This window comes from Ornithodoros turicata, chromosome 5 (assembly GCF_037126465.1).
Source record: "Ornithodoros turicata isolate Travis chromosome 5, ASM3712646v1, whole genome shotgun sequence".
Lineage (NCBI taxonomy): Eukaryota > Metazoa > Arthropoda > Arachnida > Ixodida > Argasidae > Ornithodoros > Ornithodoros turicata.
In genome coordinates, this window is record NC_088205.1 from 4,488,517 (window position 1) to 4,506,730 (window position 18,214).

The window sequence follows — 18,214 nt, forward strand, 5'->3', positions numbered from 1 at the left end:
AGAGACAACCTGTTGATCTTGTATTATTGTCCTTATTAGAAGAAGACACAAATAAAACCGTGATGATACTGATGCTGATTGTGTTGCTGGTGGTGGTCATCGGAAAATATATGGAGTTGTAGCTCCCAAATAACCGGGTACTCTAGAGCAGTTAATAGAATTTTCGTAAAAGCTAATATGAGAGCGTCAATATTATTTGTCTTGCAATTTATTGAACATGGATGTGCAGAAAGGACGGTTGCTTGTGAGGAGTTGTAAAGAGTGCCGTGCAATGTGTGTGCGCTTCTCAACCTGTAATAAATTTTTGCCGTGACAAGAAATGAAACCGGTTCTTGAAACGGCGAAGTCAGTTGTAAATAACTATACGTCATGCCAGACCGGCAATACTGACGGATGAGCAGTTCTCTGTGTTATATCTGCAGTAGTTTCAGTTATTTGCTCGCAGCATAGGTGATTATTCTATATAGGTCAGGAGTGTGGGTTAACCAAAATGATCCAATCGGAAAAATGTCGCGTTAATATGAAGACATAATACGCGTACAAAATTTCTTTCATTTCGATGCGCTACAATTCCAATTTGCAAGCGCTCATTGCTCATATTTCCACATCTATCTTATCTACCAATGTTAATCAGCACTCTTACCTCGCAGCACGCCCTAAAATTCACTAACATGCGATTGAAACGTGAGTTGGAAGAACGAATATCACAAACCACACGGCGATCTCAAAAATATGACGTATGTGGCCAAGATGGGCAGCAGAACAAAAAACCACACAACAACGACTAGAAAACAAAAAGAAAAGAAAGAAAGAAGATGCAGTGAAGCCACCACATCAGGCCAAAAGGAAAACATACGCAGGTGAAGAGCTAAATGGCCTGCGGAATGAAACAGGGAATTTCAATGCCCATAAAAGTCATCATCCTAATGACCCCTTTTTTCCTTTCCTCTTCCCGGTGCTCTTATTCCCTCAGCAACCACGTCCTTCCATTGGCCCATCCCCGCCCCATTCATTTTGATTTTGCGTCCTGCACTCGTAGCCCTTTTGGCAAGGAGATAGAAGAACCGTTGTGCTGCCACTTCCTTATTCATTTGACTTTTTTTCTTTCCTCGAGGAGGCGAATTACACCTTGGAGGCAGTGGGTTCGTGTGTGGATGTTTATCGGTAGAGCATTACGCGAACCCCCAGCTGTTGCAACGACTTTACGAGTCCTTACTTTATAGAGTAAGAGTAGATTACATATTTATGGCGATATACCGGGCAGTTAGTGGATCAACCTGTAAAGGATGCACAGATCGATGCAGAGGGAACGAAATGGCTGTTGTTGCCTTTTCTCGTTTTAATCGAACGTGAAGTACTGCTGTAACTGGAACGCGGTTCTAATGGGAGGATAAGGCTTCCAGGTACTAATGTTCGATGGCAAAACGCATGTAATTAGAATGTGGCTGTATCTGTGGGTATTTATGCCAGGCGCGTTTACGTGGGACAGCTACAGCTCTATATGGTCACGTGACCACAATCGCGTCACATTTTCGCAGGGTGTCACGTGTTGTTTAGCCCTATAAAGCCACGTTAGGACCCACACGATGGTTGTTCCTATGAAGTTAATAATACGCGAAATATTAACAAGGTTGCCTGATGTGCAATGTAACAGAAATGGGCAGGCGGGTAGATAAGCAAAAGCCACGCGCCAAGTACCCCGTACGCCGATATCGTATTTGCTATAGCCGCTATTTCAAAGTTTCACTCGTGTTCTTACATTTACCGTGTTCTTGGGGCCACTCCTCTTGTTGAACACAAGAAACGAGAGATGTTCACTAGAACAAAGCACTAGAACTAGAACGGAATACCTAGAATTAGATATGTGTATTCGAATTAGAGATGACACATAGAGATGTCAGTGAGTGGCTCGTTGTGGCTTGCAGTTATTGATAATGGCTCACAATAGATCACGTGGGGAAAACATTCAGACAGAAATCGCTGAGCAGATTGTCATTGAAATGCGATAGCATTTATGAGCACGTCGCTGCCATTCTCCGACGATGGACAGTAGAGGCATGTGCAGACTGAAGTAGCTGACGTACTTCAGAGTAGGAATGAGAGACACGGGCCGTGGTGCCCAATGCTATATAAAGTCTGGCGTGCATGGCCTACGAGGTTCGCTCGCGCTGCATAGTTCGGTTTGTTTCATCTTCAGCCACCGGCAGACAATTGATAATGAAAAAATGGCTAGGAAGCAAGCGAGCTGGTGAAGATGATGCATAATGTAAAATCCCCGAGACTAGGGAACACGGAGGGACAGACACAACACGAAGACTTCGTGTTGTGTCTGTCCCTTCGTGTTCCCTAGTCTCGGGATTTTTACATTATGCAGACAATTGATATTGCACGGCGAAGGTACGTTCGCGCATACAACTGGATCTCCGGTCTCGCTGCAGCGTGTTCTCGCGTATGCAGCCGGTCTGGTGTCCTCCGGCATGGCGCTAGTCGCCAAGTCATTACAACGTCCGTATTGAAGCCTGCGATGACAATCATGGGTATATAGCGTACCTTCACGTTTTCTACCAGGGTGTCGCCTGTAGAGTAATTGAAGAGTTTCGCTGGAAGGAATCTCTTTATCTTGTCTTTGGAGGACCCCGGTCCACCCGCAAGATGAGGGTGGGGTCATCCTTGTAGTCCACTTACACGACGCATACGTCACCAACTTCGTCTGCAGCGGCCGGGGCATGTTCTACCTTGTCGACTTTGAGAGCGGCTGTCTTGATCGCTGAGATAGTTTCGTCATTGCTCGTGTAGATGGCTACACCGGCTCTTCGGTTGTCTTCTCTCTTGGCATGGGAATCGCGTGGGAAGCCTTCCATACCTCGCGTTAAGTTTGTCTAGGTCTCCGAGAGGGCGAATACCTTACACTTGGCCAGTATCGTGTCAATTGCTATGTAGGTGGTATGCGCATTGAGTCTCTGCACGTTAATTGCCCCTATGACCATGCTGTCGTTATCCCTAGCCCGCTGCACCATTTTTCCCCCCTCGCTGGCTAACGTGATGTCAGTGTGGGCATTCACTGCAGCACATGCTCGTCCTTTGCGGTGCACAGCCCAGTTCTTGTCAACTCCCAGAGACTGCTGTGCACTGACGTGAGGACCCTCCCTTACTGCGCACGGCGGTATTTTCAAGAGCTCCCGACACAACTACTCCAGACTTTCGCTGGAGATGTCCCTTCGAGCTCTTTCTTCTCGGCTACAATGACATCTATATTGCGCTCATAGAGTTTTACGAAGGCGTTGTCATCCAGAATGTACGATAACCGAACTTACGTTCCACGGCACAGAAAAACATGCAGTCAGCCATCAAACGGCGCCTTCCATCTATTGCCAACGAGGTACCAAGCGCGGTAACGTCAGCAACACATATGCGTCTATCTGTGCGATTGAGCGCCTCTCCGTTAGTCATCTCTACTCTTACGTATATTAGTGATATAGCGACTCTGTGTGCAAGAATGAACTAGTCGGATGTTAAAAGATAGAGAATGCAACTCCACTGAGTAAATTCTGGTCGTCGATCTGTGAACCTGTGAGAAACCGGGGATCTGAAGAACGGCCCCTGAACAAAACTAAGCAACGACGTCTAGTCAAGTTAGAAGGAAGACATGGTAATGGCATTACGATAATTATTACTTGCGTTTCCTGCTAAGTGATCGTCGGCCAAGTTTACTCTAAACTTGTGCAATGCGGTGCGGTGCAGAGTGGCCTTCAGGAATTGGGATAAGTGAAACATTTTGCTAAGTTTTTCATGTTGCCCGCTGTGCGTGTCTCTGTGGCTGTGGGTGAACGTGTATAGTATGAGAGAAGCCATTAGTCTTTCCTAGAAACTATTTTAATCAAATGTGTCTCAGACTACTGGCCCTCAGCAGAAGAACTCCACGACGGACTTTTTTTCTTTTCTTTTCTTTTGTTTTCTTCTTTTTTTTACGTTCGAATTCTTCATCCCTCCACTTCTCGCTCGCATGGTATTCGACGTTATGCGCTACAATTTTGTTCCATTCTTCGAGGGTCGTCTTTTAAAAATTTTTCTCAATGGGAGCTATGCAGTCCGCATTTTCTGCATGGAAACTCTGGGTTTCACTGCCCATTGTCCTCCTTCCTTTTCGGGGGTTCTTATACCCAAGTTATTTCCTCTTATGACATCTCACGTGAAAATACAATGGTCTTTGTAGCCGTCATCATAGAGGGTGACATTTCAATAACAATGAAACGCGTCCCCGTCTCCTTTGATGCAAATCTGTATTTTCTGATCGTGATTTTTTATTTCTTTATTTGTTTGTCCAGCATTGTGTCACGCTCGGTTATTCTGGAATATTGTAGCTTGGAGCCACACAGATGTGCCATGCGCATTCGTGACGACCAGCTAGTGGCAGATACCATTTCGTGTGTGTGTGGGAAGGGAATAGCATTACAACATTAAAAGTTATTTCCGAAAGAGTGTGTGATCGAACGAGTAAAGACTTGTCGTTGTCGATTATTATATAAATAACTTGATTTTATGTCCCAGCCGTGTGCCAATTTCCGCAGTACTTCTCAGTGCAAGGGGCAAAAGAAACCAGCGCGTTTTACAAATCCCACCACGCTATAAGTGAGATTTACTCGATTAAAATTTCAATCGCCATAATTATCGAACGACGGCAGACAACTATATCGGCACGTTGTCTCGTAACATATACTCTTGGCCTTGGGGACCTAGTCAAATTTAAAGTAGCGCATCAGTTATCCTGCTGAATCATCTTGGCCTCCAACCTGAATTGTATCTAGTGATTTTTCAGGTGCGCGTGCACAGGCATTCTGCATCATTACTGCATTGTAGTGCTCCATCTTAAAGGCCACCCGCGAAACAGTCAATGCACATTTTGTGCAAAAATCAAGTCGCTCCCCTGCGCTTTTTCAACGCCACCTAGAAACAGAGGCTGACCGCTGTAACGATGTGACGTGACAACTCCGCAAGTCATGACCGTACTTCCGCGGCCGTAGTTATATAGAGGCGAGCCATCATGAGCCACATGGGCAGCCACTTGCAGCCACAGAAAGCCTGTGCTTGCAATCATCTGCGTCGATTGGCTGACCTCATGACTTTCCATGTCCAATAATTGTGAAGGGTTGAGAAGAGGCATTAAGCAGGAGGTGGAGACGGCTTGTTCCCTCAGAATGCAATTCTGCTTAGAACACGCGTACCTTCTGATGTGTTTTTGCGGAAGTTGGTCCAACGTACATATCCTCTCTGGTATAGTCGTGTTCGTCTGCGCTGCTACGATTGCTTCGGGAAGCTTGACTCTTCTGCACGCTGTAATGTCGCTCTGATGACTGCCAGCACAGCCACTAGCGAGGGAGCTGTCTTTTTTTCTGTGCATTTTTCTTTAGTTTTCTGTGTTTCCGTTTGTTTTTCTTCTCCGTGTTTTTCGTTCGTCTTTATATTTTCATAGTATAGCAAGCCTCCAGAATGGCTAATCTTCCCCCCTTTTTTTTTCACAATTAAACATCCATCTTGTCGTAGTGGAAATGCATAAGGTTATAAAGATTATCTGAATGAAGACAGCACGTCGGGCCATGTCGACGCTGCAGCATGGGACGCACCAATTTGGCATCGTAAGAGTCGCCGGACTCGCTTCGCTGCGCCCTCAAGCTTTATCATGAGCAGATGCTACGGGTACACTTCTTAAGAGCTCCGTGAAGGAAGGGGCCACAGGTTTAAGGTTCAGAGAAGACGAATGTTTAAGGTTATTGTGGGAAGGTTATTGGGAGCGCCTTGAGCGCCCATCAGCACGCAGCTTTTTCCGAAGAGACCGGAGACACCTCATTTCGACTCTCACCGGTCCGAAGATGCAGGCTCAATGGCAACACAACATAGCCTACTCCCTTCTCTCCGATGTAGACCCTACGCTCTCTCTCTCTCTCTCTCTCGAAATTCCTCCTCGCCTACCGCGCCCCTTTACTGCAGTCTTCCACCGCTTGAGGCTCAACGTTGCATTTACACGTGCCTTTCAACGCCGTCTCGGCTCCACCTCGTCTTCCTTCTGCCCCCACTTGTGGAGTGCACGGCGACCTCTCTGCGACGTCATCCTGGCTTGTGGGCAATATCACCACGAGCGTGCACTGATGGAAGTCTCCATGCATCGTATTCACAAACTACCGTTCAATCTCGCGTAGATCCTCGTACCGTGGTCGAACGCTGCCCACCAGGTGCAAGGTTCTTCTTTTTATTTTTCCTTTTTTGTAAGCGGGAATAGCAAGTCGGCTTCTGGAGCCAGACTAACCGTTCCCCTCTTACTTTTTTTTTCTTTTTTTTTTGCAGTAAACCTATATTCCCCCCAGGTGCAAGGCCTTCGTCTTCTTGCGGAGTACTTGCGCTCCATCGGTCTGGTGACGGATCTCTGAAAGTGCTTCCCCATCATCATCCCCCCATCCGTTTCCAGTGTGCAATAGAACAGGGTACTGCCACAACAGCGGTGAATCGCCCACCTCACATCATCATATAATGTGTGCGTGAGTGTGTCTGTAGCTATTTTAAAATCGTAATCTCCATTCTGTTTAGATGTTGATAAGGGTTGGCACCGCTATTTTACTGCAGTGTTTTCACTTTCCCTTTTTGCTGCAGTCTAAAAAGGAAAGGTGAAAATTCGGAAGAAATTACAGTTTATAGTCCTTTAGATTGCAATTACTCCCAATCCTAGTGCCCTGATCCTGAAATTTATTCACTAGCACCGTAAATACTCTCTAACCTTCGCAAAAACTTGATGCAATTAGTCCCGAATCGTACTAATTGTTGTCAATGTATGTGGCGTCCAAAAGGGCTACACCTATTCCTTTTTTTTTTCATAGTGTCCGGTATCATCCTTTATCATCGTCGCACTAATAAATACTCATTGCAAATCTATACTGCACATCTTTATAAAGCCACCGGAATACACTCATGAAAGACGTGCTGGGTACCAAGCTCCTTTCTATACATCATCTCAACAAACACCCGCTACGCCGATATACAATGACATCCTGCCTTTCAAGTTTCAAGTTACGTGCTTTCAAGGTACTTACGTCCTTCGCACTTGGAAGCTAGTAGATGACGCAAATTCTCTACAGTCTTAGTGAACCTCTTTGAAAACGAGCGCCCTGCCGCTTATTCAAAATGTGCTGAATAGCTTACAGGCTCCCTCGAACGGAATTTTCCAACGATTCCTCCACTGAGTTGAGCGTCCCGACATCCCCGTGGTCTAACCAGGTGCAATGCAAATGCTGTTCCTCGGGGCTCCTATCAGCTGTACCCTTTATGTATGTACGCCAGACACCGATTCCAATTTCGCATTGCCGGAAATGAGGTGGCTAACCGCTGAATTCCTGCAGCCGCGAAACCTGCGCTATCTGACTTTCTCCGCTATCTCATTCAGGAATGGATACGCCTTGCTTCCTCGTCGCGCCGTCTGATTGCGTGATCCCCTGACGGGACGAATTGGAGTATGATGTGTTTTCTTTTTCCTGCCCTAAATTTCGTGGTGCGCAAAGGCCTGTTCCGACATATAGCGGCGTTATAATATAGCGCTACAAAACAGCGGGCAAAAACAGCGCTCGCTATTAAGGCGTTTAATAATTATGTTTGCATTTAGTGAGTGTGTATGTAGCGTGGCACAGATTGGCACGCATCCCGTAAAGGATCGAGCTTCACTTCACTGCAACAGGGCACACGACAATGCAGAAGGCATCCCCAAACACCCATCGTCGTCTGCTTTTTGCTGAGTGAGGTAGGCTTGGCTGCCGTAAAATGCTCGGAGCACGCGACCACGCGTTTTTCTTTCGCCATATATATACGCGTCGTCCTTTCGTTACATTATCTTTTTCCTGTGACTTTCGATACATTTAAGCGAAAAAGAGTTGCGAAATGCACCAAAGTCAATTTCGTGCATCGCATTGCACTAAGGTGCGCCGCCAGCGGCCAGGGATAAAAATGTTCTCGAAAAGCAACTGCATCTTCGGCGTTCCACGTCGTCGTAATAGCAAGGCGACATAAATTTTGTTTTCTTCTAGTTATTTTCCTTGCATACATATTTCACGTTGCTTTTCCAAGATATCTGCTCAAGATACTTGACTCCACATCTGCCTGCTGCGTTGTGCTACCTGAATGTACGTCACACGCACATACACACACACACACACATAAATGGGATGATGATGTCGTGGGTCATTCTCCGCCGTTATGGCGGTACGCTGCCCCATTGCGCTTGTGGAAGGGATGAGAAAGTGATGATGATGCAAAGGTGGCCGGTTAGAGTGTGTCGAATGTGCGTCAACGTACCACAGTGGGGATAGAAAAGCGACTATACAGCATTTTACGGCAAACAACTTACACTTTTGTAGTGGAGAAATGGCGAAATAAGGATCACAGAATCATGTTTGTTCTACTCATTTAGGAAGATATGTACTATCTCTGCCATTTCCACTAATCTCCAACATTTTACGAGTGCTATTGAACTACACAGCTACCGCCGTCGAAAAAGCCAGAGAATCGACCATTTCGACGAAAGCTACGATTCTACTGTCCATATGCTAAGGCACTGAGGCTTGTGTTGTGTTTGTCTCTTTGTGTGTCCCAGCCTCAGTTACTGTCTACCGTGTTCCCTTAGCAGAGCTTTCAGCTTTACATTTCGCGATGCACAATCAACTCGCCCAAATTTAACCGCACACCTTGTAGCCATGTCCCACAAGTTATCCTGTTCGAAAAAAAAACAAACAAAAAAAAAACGCAGCGCAAGCAAACGAAAGAAGCTAGCTGAAAACTTAACTTGGGAATCAAGTTAACACGCAGTAGAAACCTCAAGCAAGAAACGCTGCTTTTCCGCATCGCATTGCGTTCACCGGGACCTCGCGGATGATTAAGTGCATATCACCCATTTTTCTTCTTGCCTCCTCTTCTGTCCATGTTATAGTATCGTGCTGCCCATCGGCCCATGAAAGCCTTTTGTCTACCAAACCATCCCTGAGGGTACGTCGCTGTAGCTCGAGAATCAGAATCCTGTTAATGAGACAGGCGACAATATTTGTGAACAATGGCGCCAGACCCCCCCCCCCCCCCGAAGTAAGGTTTGTCGCTGCTGGAATTTGATGATGCCTTATTTGCACTTGTCAGAAGAAGTTTTCTTGTTCTGCTTCTTTCTTTCTGTCCTTTATCTCTTCTCTCCAGGCAATGCTAATTTTAACATTAAGGACGGCCCCGCCGTAATTCTTTGAGACGTCGGGCGTATTTTCTTGGTCTGCGGATGAGAAAACGTGAGTGATTTTAGTCATTTTTTGGGACTAGATGCGTTGTCCCTTTCAGGACAGAATGCGTGTCAGTTTTTGCAGCGCTGGATCGGAATACGACAGATAGGTGGGAATAAAAGAAACAAATACACACAGCACACACTGGGGAAAGCCCCGTACAGGGCAGTGAAGGGTTCACATGTTGACTTGTTCTGTGTTAATCTTGTCTTGTCTTGTTACTCTTTGTCCTTCATGAAGTCCAGTAATCCTTCGTACTACTATAGTCCGTGCGGGTAGATTATGTATTTCAACAAGGGTGCTGGGTGGCCCAGGTCTGTCTTTCTTTCTCTTTCTTCTTTGCTTTTCTGCAGTGCTGGGGAGTAAACTTCAGCGTCCGGGACTGTAGGTAGTAACCGTAACCTGGGGAAGTAGAAGCTGCAAGCGATTTCTAATTTACTCGTTTTTCTTTTTTTGTCCGAGTGTGTATTTGTCACAAAAACTTTGGACACTCTGTCCGGGGAACTCTCAGTGATGTATAATATTTAGGTATGTGCAAATAGTCATTTCGAAACCGAAGCGCATAGAACGCGAATAGTCACGTAACCGAAGAAAATACGAACAGAATATTTATGAAAGAACTGATGTACTGAGGCTGGAACAACATAGAAGGGACAAATACATACAAAGTCTCAATTTGCCTAAGAAATTAACGACTTTTCAGTGACTTTCATCTTTCATCGTAAAATAGTTATATTACAGCCGAACCAAACGCGTAAACAGCACAGTGTAGGACCATTAAGAACTTGAGCAACCCTATTTGTCTGCATGTTTGAGCACTTCCAAATATGCACACTACGCGCAGCCAAAGAGCTCCGGCTAGTTTTTAATGCGTAAGCATTAGAGTTCTCGCTACGCAAGAATCGCGGCGTGTCGTGTCTGTAGCCACGGAAGTAGAGAGTGGCGTTCCGATGGGAGAGGAGGAGAGGACACGTAGATATCCCGACGCGCCAGCGTTCCGGCAGTAGCAGGCGCATCTGTGGTGGTCGACAGTTTCAAATGTGTCTGCGTGAGCAGCCATGGACTATGAAAGCTGTGGGGAAGACCAACGACGAAAGAAGGCTGTGGCTGAGGGACGGCGCCGCTAAGCTGAATAAGTACGAGCCCGAAAGACTCGTTTGCCTGCGGATGCCGTCTTGAGTTAGCGTTGTGTAGGGTCGTGTGAAGGGTCGTGCAGCTAGGTTATACGCCTAGGTGGACGTTTTCTCAAAAGGAAACTGTAACTAATAGGCGGTTAATTAAAAAAAACTAATTAATTAACTCTTAAATGGGGGCTTTCGGCCAAAAGTGAGATAACAGAATGGAAGACAATCCTGAGAGTCTTTCTATCTTTTAAAAATCCTGAAACACGCATGTAGGTTGAAGTTTGCATCGCCGAATTTTGTTATGTGGCAACATTTACATGTGTATTGGCAGTATTGACATGATAACGGACCTTAACGGCCTTGCACGCATGGCAGTCACTTTCCGAAGTAAGCCTGTTGGCAAAAGAGGAGTCTCCGGATTTCGGATATCGTTGCTGCATTCTAATCAGTTTGCACCGGCGCCACCTACGACCACGGTGCTGTGTGCAGGTGTGTTTCTGACTGTGTCCCTGTGTGGTTTTAAGTTTGCACTACTGAACCGTTTTGATCCCTTTTATGCTGCATTACCAACAAACCCGGGTGTGGATACTTATGAACTACGTCTCCGTTTGTTTTCTTTCGACAACGATCTCTTTATCTACCTATAATCAAAACACAAGTTACTATAACAATAATAAGTAAAGGCAACAGTGTCATTCATGGCGCAAAGTAGTACCAAATTATACTTTGCTTTCAGGAGAATCTACGCGTTCTATCGTAAAATCTATACTTCAACATGGATGTTCCTATTTTACAAAACATTCCTTTCGGCATTCTTTTCGCTAGCTACGCTGCTAGGCCCCACACAACATAGTCAGGTGACAAAGGCACTTGTTCAGTTCCTGTGGATCTGTGGCCTCCTGGATGAACTGTGATCAATTTCGTGGTTGTTTTCTGTTGCGTTTGTTTGTTCATCTTATTTTATCTTTCTTTCTTTGCTGGGAATGGCAAGCCACCGTAGCGCAAGCTAACATTTCCCTCCTTTTTTATATATTAAATATACCCCCCCCCCTTTCAGCATGCACTGCCTCCACGTGGTTCTAGAGCTTCCTAACAGGTTTCTATATTCGTAACAACAACGCAAGCACTAATAATAACTATATCGACGAATAGGTATATACTCGCAATTCGCTCAGCAACGAATAGCCCTGTTTCCATATGACTGAACTCTTCCATAATTACCAGTGACCGGATCTTTCCATCACAGTGTGTTGCGTCGTCATGGCAACTGATTACTCTCCCCGCTTTAACAACAAGTACGGAAGGGAACTATGAGCCGAGCTGCACAATTAATTAATGCTGCTCGGTACGTACCTGGCCTCGCGCAGGGACACAGGAAATACGTGCAACAGATCATTGTGACGTAACACCTTGAATTAAGCATATCATTCTGTAGGGCAGGGCGTGCCGGAAGAGAAATGGCGAGGATGGTTCTGAAGATTAGCACCATGCTCTCGACGGACAGAGAATCTAAGTGTGATTGCACCTGATGCATAATAATGATATAATAACAAGAATTAATGCGAGTTACCCCGTAGAACATAATACCAGGGTCATGGGACTTACGTAAGGATGTGATATGAGTAAATAAGTTGAAACATAAGGCTATTATGGCTGTAGAAACGATGTCGGTCATATTCGTCCGTCGAGATCGGAGAGCGATGTTCTGAGCACGAATCAGGCCGAAAAGGACGTTTTAAACGTGCATTGTTCGTGCCCTTGTCATTAATAAATGCATTAATGGGTATTTGTATTGTTTTCAAAATCAAAATTCAATTTAGAAAAAACGACCATGACTGACGATGTCCATGCTATGGAACGGCTATGGCACGTTTTGTCAACGGCGCTTTCAAAGTGGTGAAAAGCGTATACGTCGAGCATTTGAGGCCGTCCCACAAACTTTATGTGGCGCAGAAAGTGTGCAGCATGCCAACAGCGTCTTGGAAAGAGATCCTGGTTTCCAGACCACGGCCATCCTTACATTTGTTTACCGGTGACGCTTCGACTCGACTGTCGCAGACGATATGCCCCGTAAATACGTCTTTTCGTACAAGCAGACACCGGTTGCTTCGATCGCCTAGAGATCACCCCCTGCGTACAAAACGGTTCTGAGCGACAGGAAGCAGAACTTTACGTCGGAACACTTAAAAATGATTCTGGTCGCTTCTGCTCTTATGCATTCGACAAGGAGTCAGCTGACAGTTTCTAAGACCTCACGTCCTGTGCGAGCTGTGGCTGTGGCTCTTATCCTCTTCCATGTTTGATGTCGTAATTGAAGTTTGAAAATGGATTACCATGCTTTCAGTTATATTGGAACGTACAAGCTTTCGATGTTTCTTGGAATCAGTGGTGTACGTCACTATAGGGTACGCGTCAGCTAGAGCGGGGGAACTTTGCGTCACCCCCAGTCCCCCATTAACGAATCTCTTTCAGTACCGCAGAGAAAGGGCGGCAGCGGCGCTACTGCTCCGAAAAAAAAAAACGGAAATTTGGGGAAAAAATGTTTTTTTTTTCTTCTTCGTCTCAGCAAAAGTAGCCCAAAATTGCCAGGCGACAAAATGTAAAAATGTAAATTTTCGTGCCTTCGATGCGTTCCAACCCGCCAACAGTGCCTTAGGTGCCTCTAATCCGCCACCAACCACCAACTTAGTGCTCCGTCTGGCCGCTCCAAGCAATCGCCATCGCATTCACATAATGTCGGAGTTCTGGTCGGAGTGGACAGGTAGTTCTAATTACCGATCGCTGAGTAGACAGCAGTCTCGTGGGATGCTCTGCTCCGCATTTATGCTTAGAGGATGAACACTACTAAAGCTTCTATCTCATTGTATGCTCTGGTTTGGCCGGCAATGCTTCGGCTCAGCAATAACCACATTTGTCCCCTTTTCTTTTTTTTCTTTTTTCAATTATTTCGGATGAAAAACGAAGGAAAGAAACGGTCGTTTCGAGCGATTCAAAATTTCCCGAAATTTTGCATCTCTGGTCACGCGTACGGGCCGCACCACCCGCACACCCGTAGTGACGCCACTGCATATCTGCGATGTATCGTAGAGAGCTGTTGCGATGATCTTGTTTCGCACGAATCCGCCCCAGGATGCTTTGCATTGCGACGCATCGGACGACGCATCGCGCTTTTTGTCGTGCCATAGCCTCCTATATACTGAGTATACAGTATACTATACTATATATACTATACTACACTATACTATAGTATACTATACTATATATACAGTATATAGGAGGCTATGGTCGTGCACGTGTCGCACCCTTTAGGAAGCTCAGCGTGGAGTAGCAGGGTGCGGAGTCAGCACCCGCGGGCCCTCACTGGACTGATAAAGCGTCTGCCATGGCGTCTGCTACTGCAACGGTGTGTGGCCTCGACAATGCCACTTAGGTAATGATGATGGTAACTTGGGATTTCATGGCGCAACAACATCGGTTTGTTGATTGATTGATGCGTTAAAGAAAAAAAAAAAGGAAATGTTAGTCTCGAGCCACTAGGGACTGGCTACTCCAGGACGCGTTACTCAGAAAAGGAAGGGAAACTACACAAATCTATACACTTCGAAACGGAATGGATGAAAACATCACCACAAAACTTGGCACCAAAAGCAACAGTATAGGAGAGGCGACGTGCGAAATCTCAATGCACAAAAAACAAAGAGCGTCACAAAGCGTCAAAGAGATCCGCCGAGACAAGAAATTGCACTAGGTCGCGCATGGCAGGTATGAGCTCTTTTGCGGGCGAGCACCCAATAACATTTTCGGTGGAGTATGGCCGATTATCCAGGCAGGACAGCGATGACACAAGGGTACAACAGTGTGCACTCTACATCGGGCAGTCTTGGAGTATATGATCCACGTCCTCTACTACATCACACAGACCGCAGCTGGGGGACGAGACCTTGCCGAGCAACGGTGTGTTCATAATGGGGGAAGAGCTATGGTACTCGCCAAACAAGATGGTTTACGTGTCCTACGTTTTTATAATGTGTTTGCAAGCCACCTACTGGTCCGAAAGCGATAGGATGCTAATTTAATTGCTGAGGGAGTAATAGGCAACAGAAAACGAAAATAGGAAATGTTGGATTACAGCTCGTAACGTTCATTGCTTGAATTTTGTACGATCGGATCTGATGTTCACTCTCCGTTCATAGGTCACCTTCTCGTCTGCCTTAGAGGTTACGCTAGTTCCCTTTGAAGTCGGCCCAGGACGCACATTCCCTCGGGGCGCCAGTCGTGACGCTGCCCACCTTTGTGAGGCCGACAACGGCGAGCCCTTTCACCATCATCACCACCGCCTACGCCAGTAAAAAAAAACAAAAAAAAAGAGGAAGTGCCATTGGTACGCCCTCTGCACGCGATCTGCTCGAGCAGTTTAGTGTGACGAAGAAGTACAACCATCCCGAACCATTTCTTACAATGAGCAAGCCAATCAGCCCGGCATCTCATGGTGATAAGCGAAAGGACAAGCCTTCCGATTCAGTATCACCGGCCCTGACGCTCGATACTGGGTTTCCGGGTGGTACACCAGGGGCATCAACATCTCCTGCTGCTTCTACGAACCGCCCACGAGCGCTGTCACCAGACAAACCCAAGAAGAGAAGGAGATCACCGCGAGAAAAAGCAGTCAGCCCAGGTAAAGCTTCAAAATCCCATCCCAAGCCAATCCCATCTGCAAAGAGTTCCCTACAGGACAATTGCACCAGTCCTGTGATACTCGAGAAGCTTCCTGTACCTTCAACTGACAGCCCAGTTGCAGCTAGCAAGCAACCAGAAGAACGTTCATCCACCATGCCTGTTGCAGAAACAGCAACTGCCAATTCATTGGAGAAAGAACCATTCAAGAAGCACATGAGTATCAATATCTCACCAGACGAGCAAACTGCCATGACAGAAAAAATGACACAAGAACCGCTCCCTGGCCATGGCACCGATTTTGGGCCAACTCAGGAAAAAACTGTGGCGCACACCGTTGTGGAAGACCCCGCCCAGCAAGCCACTGTGGAAGTGCAAGCCGCCGTGGAAGAACCGGTACTGCAAGACATCATGGCACAACCCGTAGCGCAATCCGGCGTGGAAGCACCCGTACAGCAACACGTCGTTGAAGAGCCCGTAGTGCAAGCTGTTGTGGAAGACTTGCAAGTCCTTCCTCGCAAAGGGACGCTTTTTGCTGCACGATCTTCCATGAAGAAGCAGGCGTCGGGGATCCAAAATACCGGAGCAAAAGATTCAGTAGCAACGCCACATCGAAAGCCACTGTTTAGCCTGCAGTCACCTGAAAGTAATTTTCTTTGTCCCGCACCCATTCGCACGGCTCCTGTTCCTGTTCCATATGAGGCCAGGGAAAGCCCACAACAGCGGGGTAATAGCAACGTCGAGGATAACAATTTATCGGACCCCACCATCGTACTCGGGCATGGCTGCTACCAGAGAATGGCCTTGTTCTGCAGTCAGCTTGCTGGATTCGTCTTCCTCACCCAGCATATGGCTGTAATTTTAACGACAGCTTACACGGACCACTGGTGCAAGCCCCCTCCGGAGTTCGCAGACGTCAGCCTGGATGAGTGGAAGAACAGGAGTATCCCCCGAGGTCCTGATGGGGCCCTCAGCCATTGCTTGGTGTATGACCCTCCTTTACCATCCCCATCTGTGAATAGGTAATGGTTACTCATTACTGCGATATCAGGGTCATCCGAAAGGCGAGGAGGTGGCTTTAGTTTAGTAACGATGCCACATGCAGGCGGCGTTTTGAAGGGTGAGTCTCTAGACAGCGCTGATAGCGTGATACATTGTTGCCAGACGATGTCACTATACTACGGCATGCGGCTGACTGATACAAGCGGAAGGAAGTAGTCTGCGGTGGGAATACGTTAGGGTTACATCGTTATTCTAAATGCGGCCAACTTAATGCAGGCGGAAGGGAAATAGCCTCTGGTAGGAATAGGTCCCTAAACTATATCCGCCGGGGCCTAATGAAGCTTGAACGTGCCCTCGAAAATCCGACTCAGGTGCTACAGGTTCCCACCTACACGGTGGGTCTAGCTTGTCGTAACGTGTTTCAGCCTGGCATTCGACTTTCTACTTAGATGCCCATACGGTACCCACAGTGTTACCTTTATATATTTTTATCTTAGCTGCACTCGTTTTCCCGCATGATTAGCTGATATTTATGGGTCCAGTACAAAATATTGCGAAACTACAAGTAACCTCACTCTGGTCGCTCTTTTCGTTCTGTTTCAACAGGACTACTCGACGCTGCTCTCAATGGGTGTTTGACAAAGCCGACAATCACGAAACACTGCAGAGCCGCTGGGGTCTGGTATGCGAATGGAGCAACCTGGTCGTCGTCCAACAAACGATCTACATGAGTGGAGCCATGGCCGCCGTTCCTGTAGCTGGGATGGTGTCTGATCGAATCGGCAGGAGGCCAGTCATCTACATGGCCGTTTTCATCACGCTTTTTGCTGGATTTACTACTTGTTTTGCAAAGAGCTTCACCGTCTATGTTGCCGCCCGTTTCCTCTTGTCTGGAGCAACGGCGTCCATTCGCATCATGACGTTCATCCTATTATTCGAAATCACAACACCAGAGCTCCGTTTGTTCAACTGCGTCCTAGTTCAAGCCGGATTGGTGGCTGCCGTGATATTTATACATACACTGAGAAGGTTGCATCTCAGCATGAACTGGGTCGAAATCATTCTGCTTATTCCAGCAGCGTGCCTTATCTGCACTGGTTGTATGCTGCAAGAATCTCCCCGCTGGCTGCTTGCCACGAACGACTACAAGGCGGCAGAGGTCACGCTGATGAGGGCCGCAGCGTTAAACGGTGTCAGGTGTGAAGAAGCCCAAGTTCGCTGGAAGCGTTTGATCCAGAACATCCGGAACTCGGAAGAAACTTCCACAATGACGCTACCCAGCGGTATTCTACAGCTGGTGAGATCAGAGACGCTCAGGGAACGCACACTAATTCTTTTCGCCTGCTGGGCATCCAGCGTCCTCACTTTCTACCAATTGCTGCTCTACATAAACCAAGAAGCGTCACTAACGGGACAATTCCTAAGCGTCCTGGCACAAGCTCCTGCTCCAGCGATTTCTTTCCTACTAATGGAGAAAGTGGGACGACGTCAGCCATTTTATGTCTCATTGATGGCCGGTGGATTGCTCATGGTCGTTCTACTATTGCTTCTGCTTTCGCAAATGAAGGGATTACTCTTCGACGTCGTCATCGTAGCGACGAACCTAGTCGCCAACGCCGTGATGTCAATAATTTATGTTTACACTCTAGAACTCTATCCTACTACACTGCGGAGTGCAGGGATATCTGCGTGTTTTCTGTTCGGCAGAATAGGAGGTGTTCTGGTTGTCCCACTAACCGACGTTGCTGGGTCTACGCATAGGAGCGTGTCGTATCTTGTGCCTGGAATCCTGAACGTGATCAGCGGTGCGTTTGCGATGAGGCTCACGGAAACTCGAAAGTTGCAGGTCGTTAACAGTGTCGGCGAACTGGAGAAGCAGATGGAAAGGATGAGATTGCTGGAGCTCGAGACTAACCCAATTAGGGGCAAACGTCGCAGGTGGAGGAAATGATCGACTGGACCTATGTCCTTTCCGTTTCGATAATCCGATGTCGGTTAAGAGTCTAAAACGAAATAAATGCGAATTGCAATAGTAGCTGCGATTCTTTAGGTCAACAGTATTGGCTTCGGCGAAACCAAGTTTGGCGATCCCTCGGAGCTCTCGCTGAGTAGAAACAGTCA

The 18,214-nt window shown here is 46.9% G+C and overlaps 1 protein-coding gene and 1 long non-coding RNA gene across 2 annotated transcripts in view; one reads left to right on the forward strand and one right to left on the reverse strand.

Moving 5' to 3' along the window:
- The window catches only part of LOC135393815 (uncharacterized), a 327,498-nt gene that overhangs the window by 32,891 nt on the left and 276,393 nt on the right, over positions 1-18,214 (reverse strand). The gene's annotated exons all lie outside the window — the stretch shown is intronic.
- LOC135395272 (solute carrier family 22 member 13-like) lies at positions 14,798-18,125 on the forward strand. The gene is made up of 2 exons (XM_064626509.1): positions 14,798-16,113; positions 16,700-18,125. Exons 1-2 carry the CDS (start codon positions 14,876-14,878, stop codon positions 18,042-18,044), a joined length of 2,583 nt encoding a protein of 860 aa, XP_064482579.1. The 5' UTR covers positions 14,798-14,875; the 3' UTR covers positions 18,045-18,125.

What these genes read in the sequence shown, in the direction of transcription:
- LOC135395272 (XM_064626509.1), top strand. Translation starts at nt 14,876, where the DNA reads ATGAGCAAGCCAATCAGCCCGGCATCTCATGGTGATAAGCGAAAGGAC. An exon ending in CCATCCCCATCTGTGAATAG is followed by an intron (nt 16,114 to 16,699) that starts GTAATGGTTACT and finishes CTGTTTCAACAG; the next exon opens with GACTACTCGACGCTGCTCTC.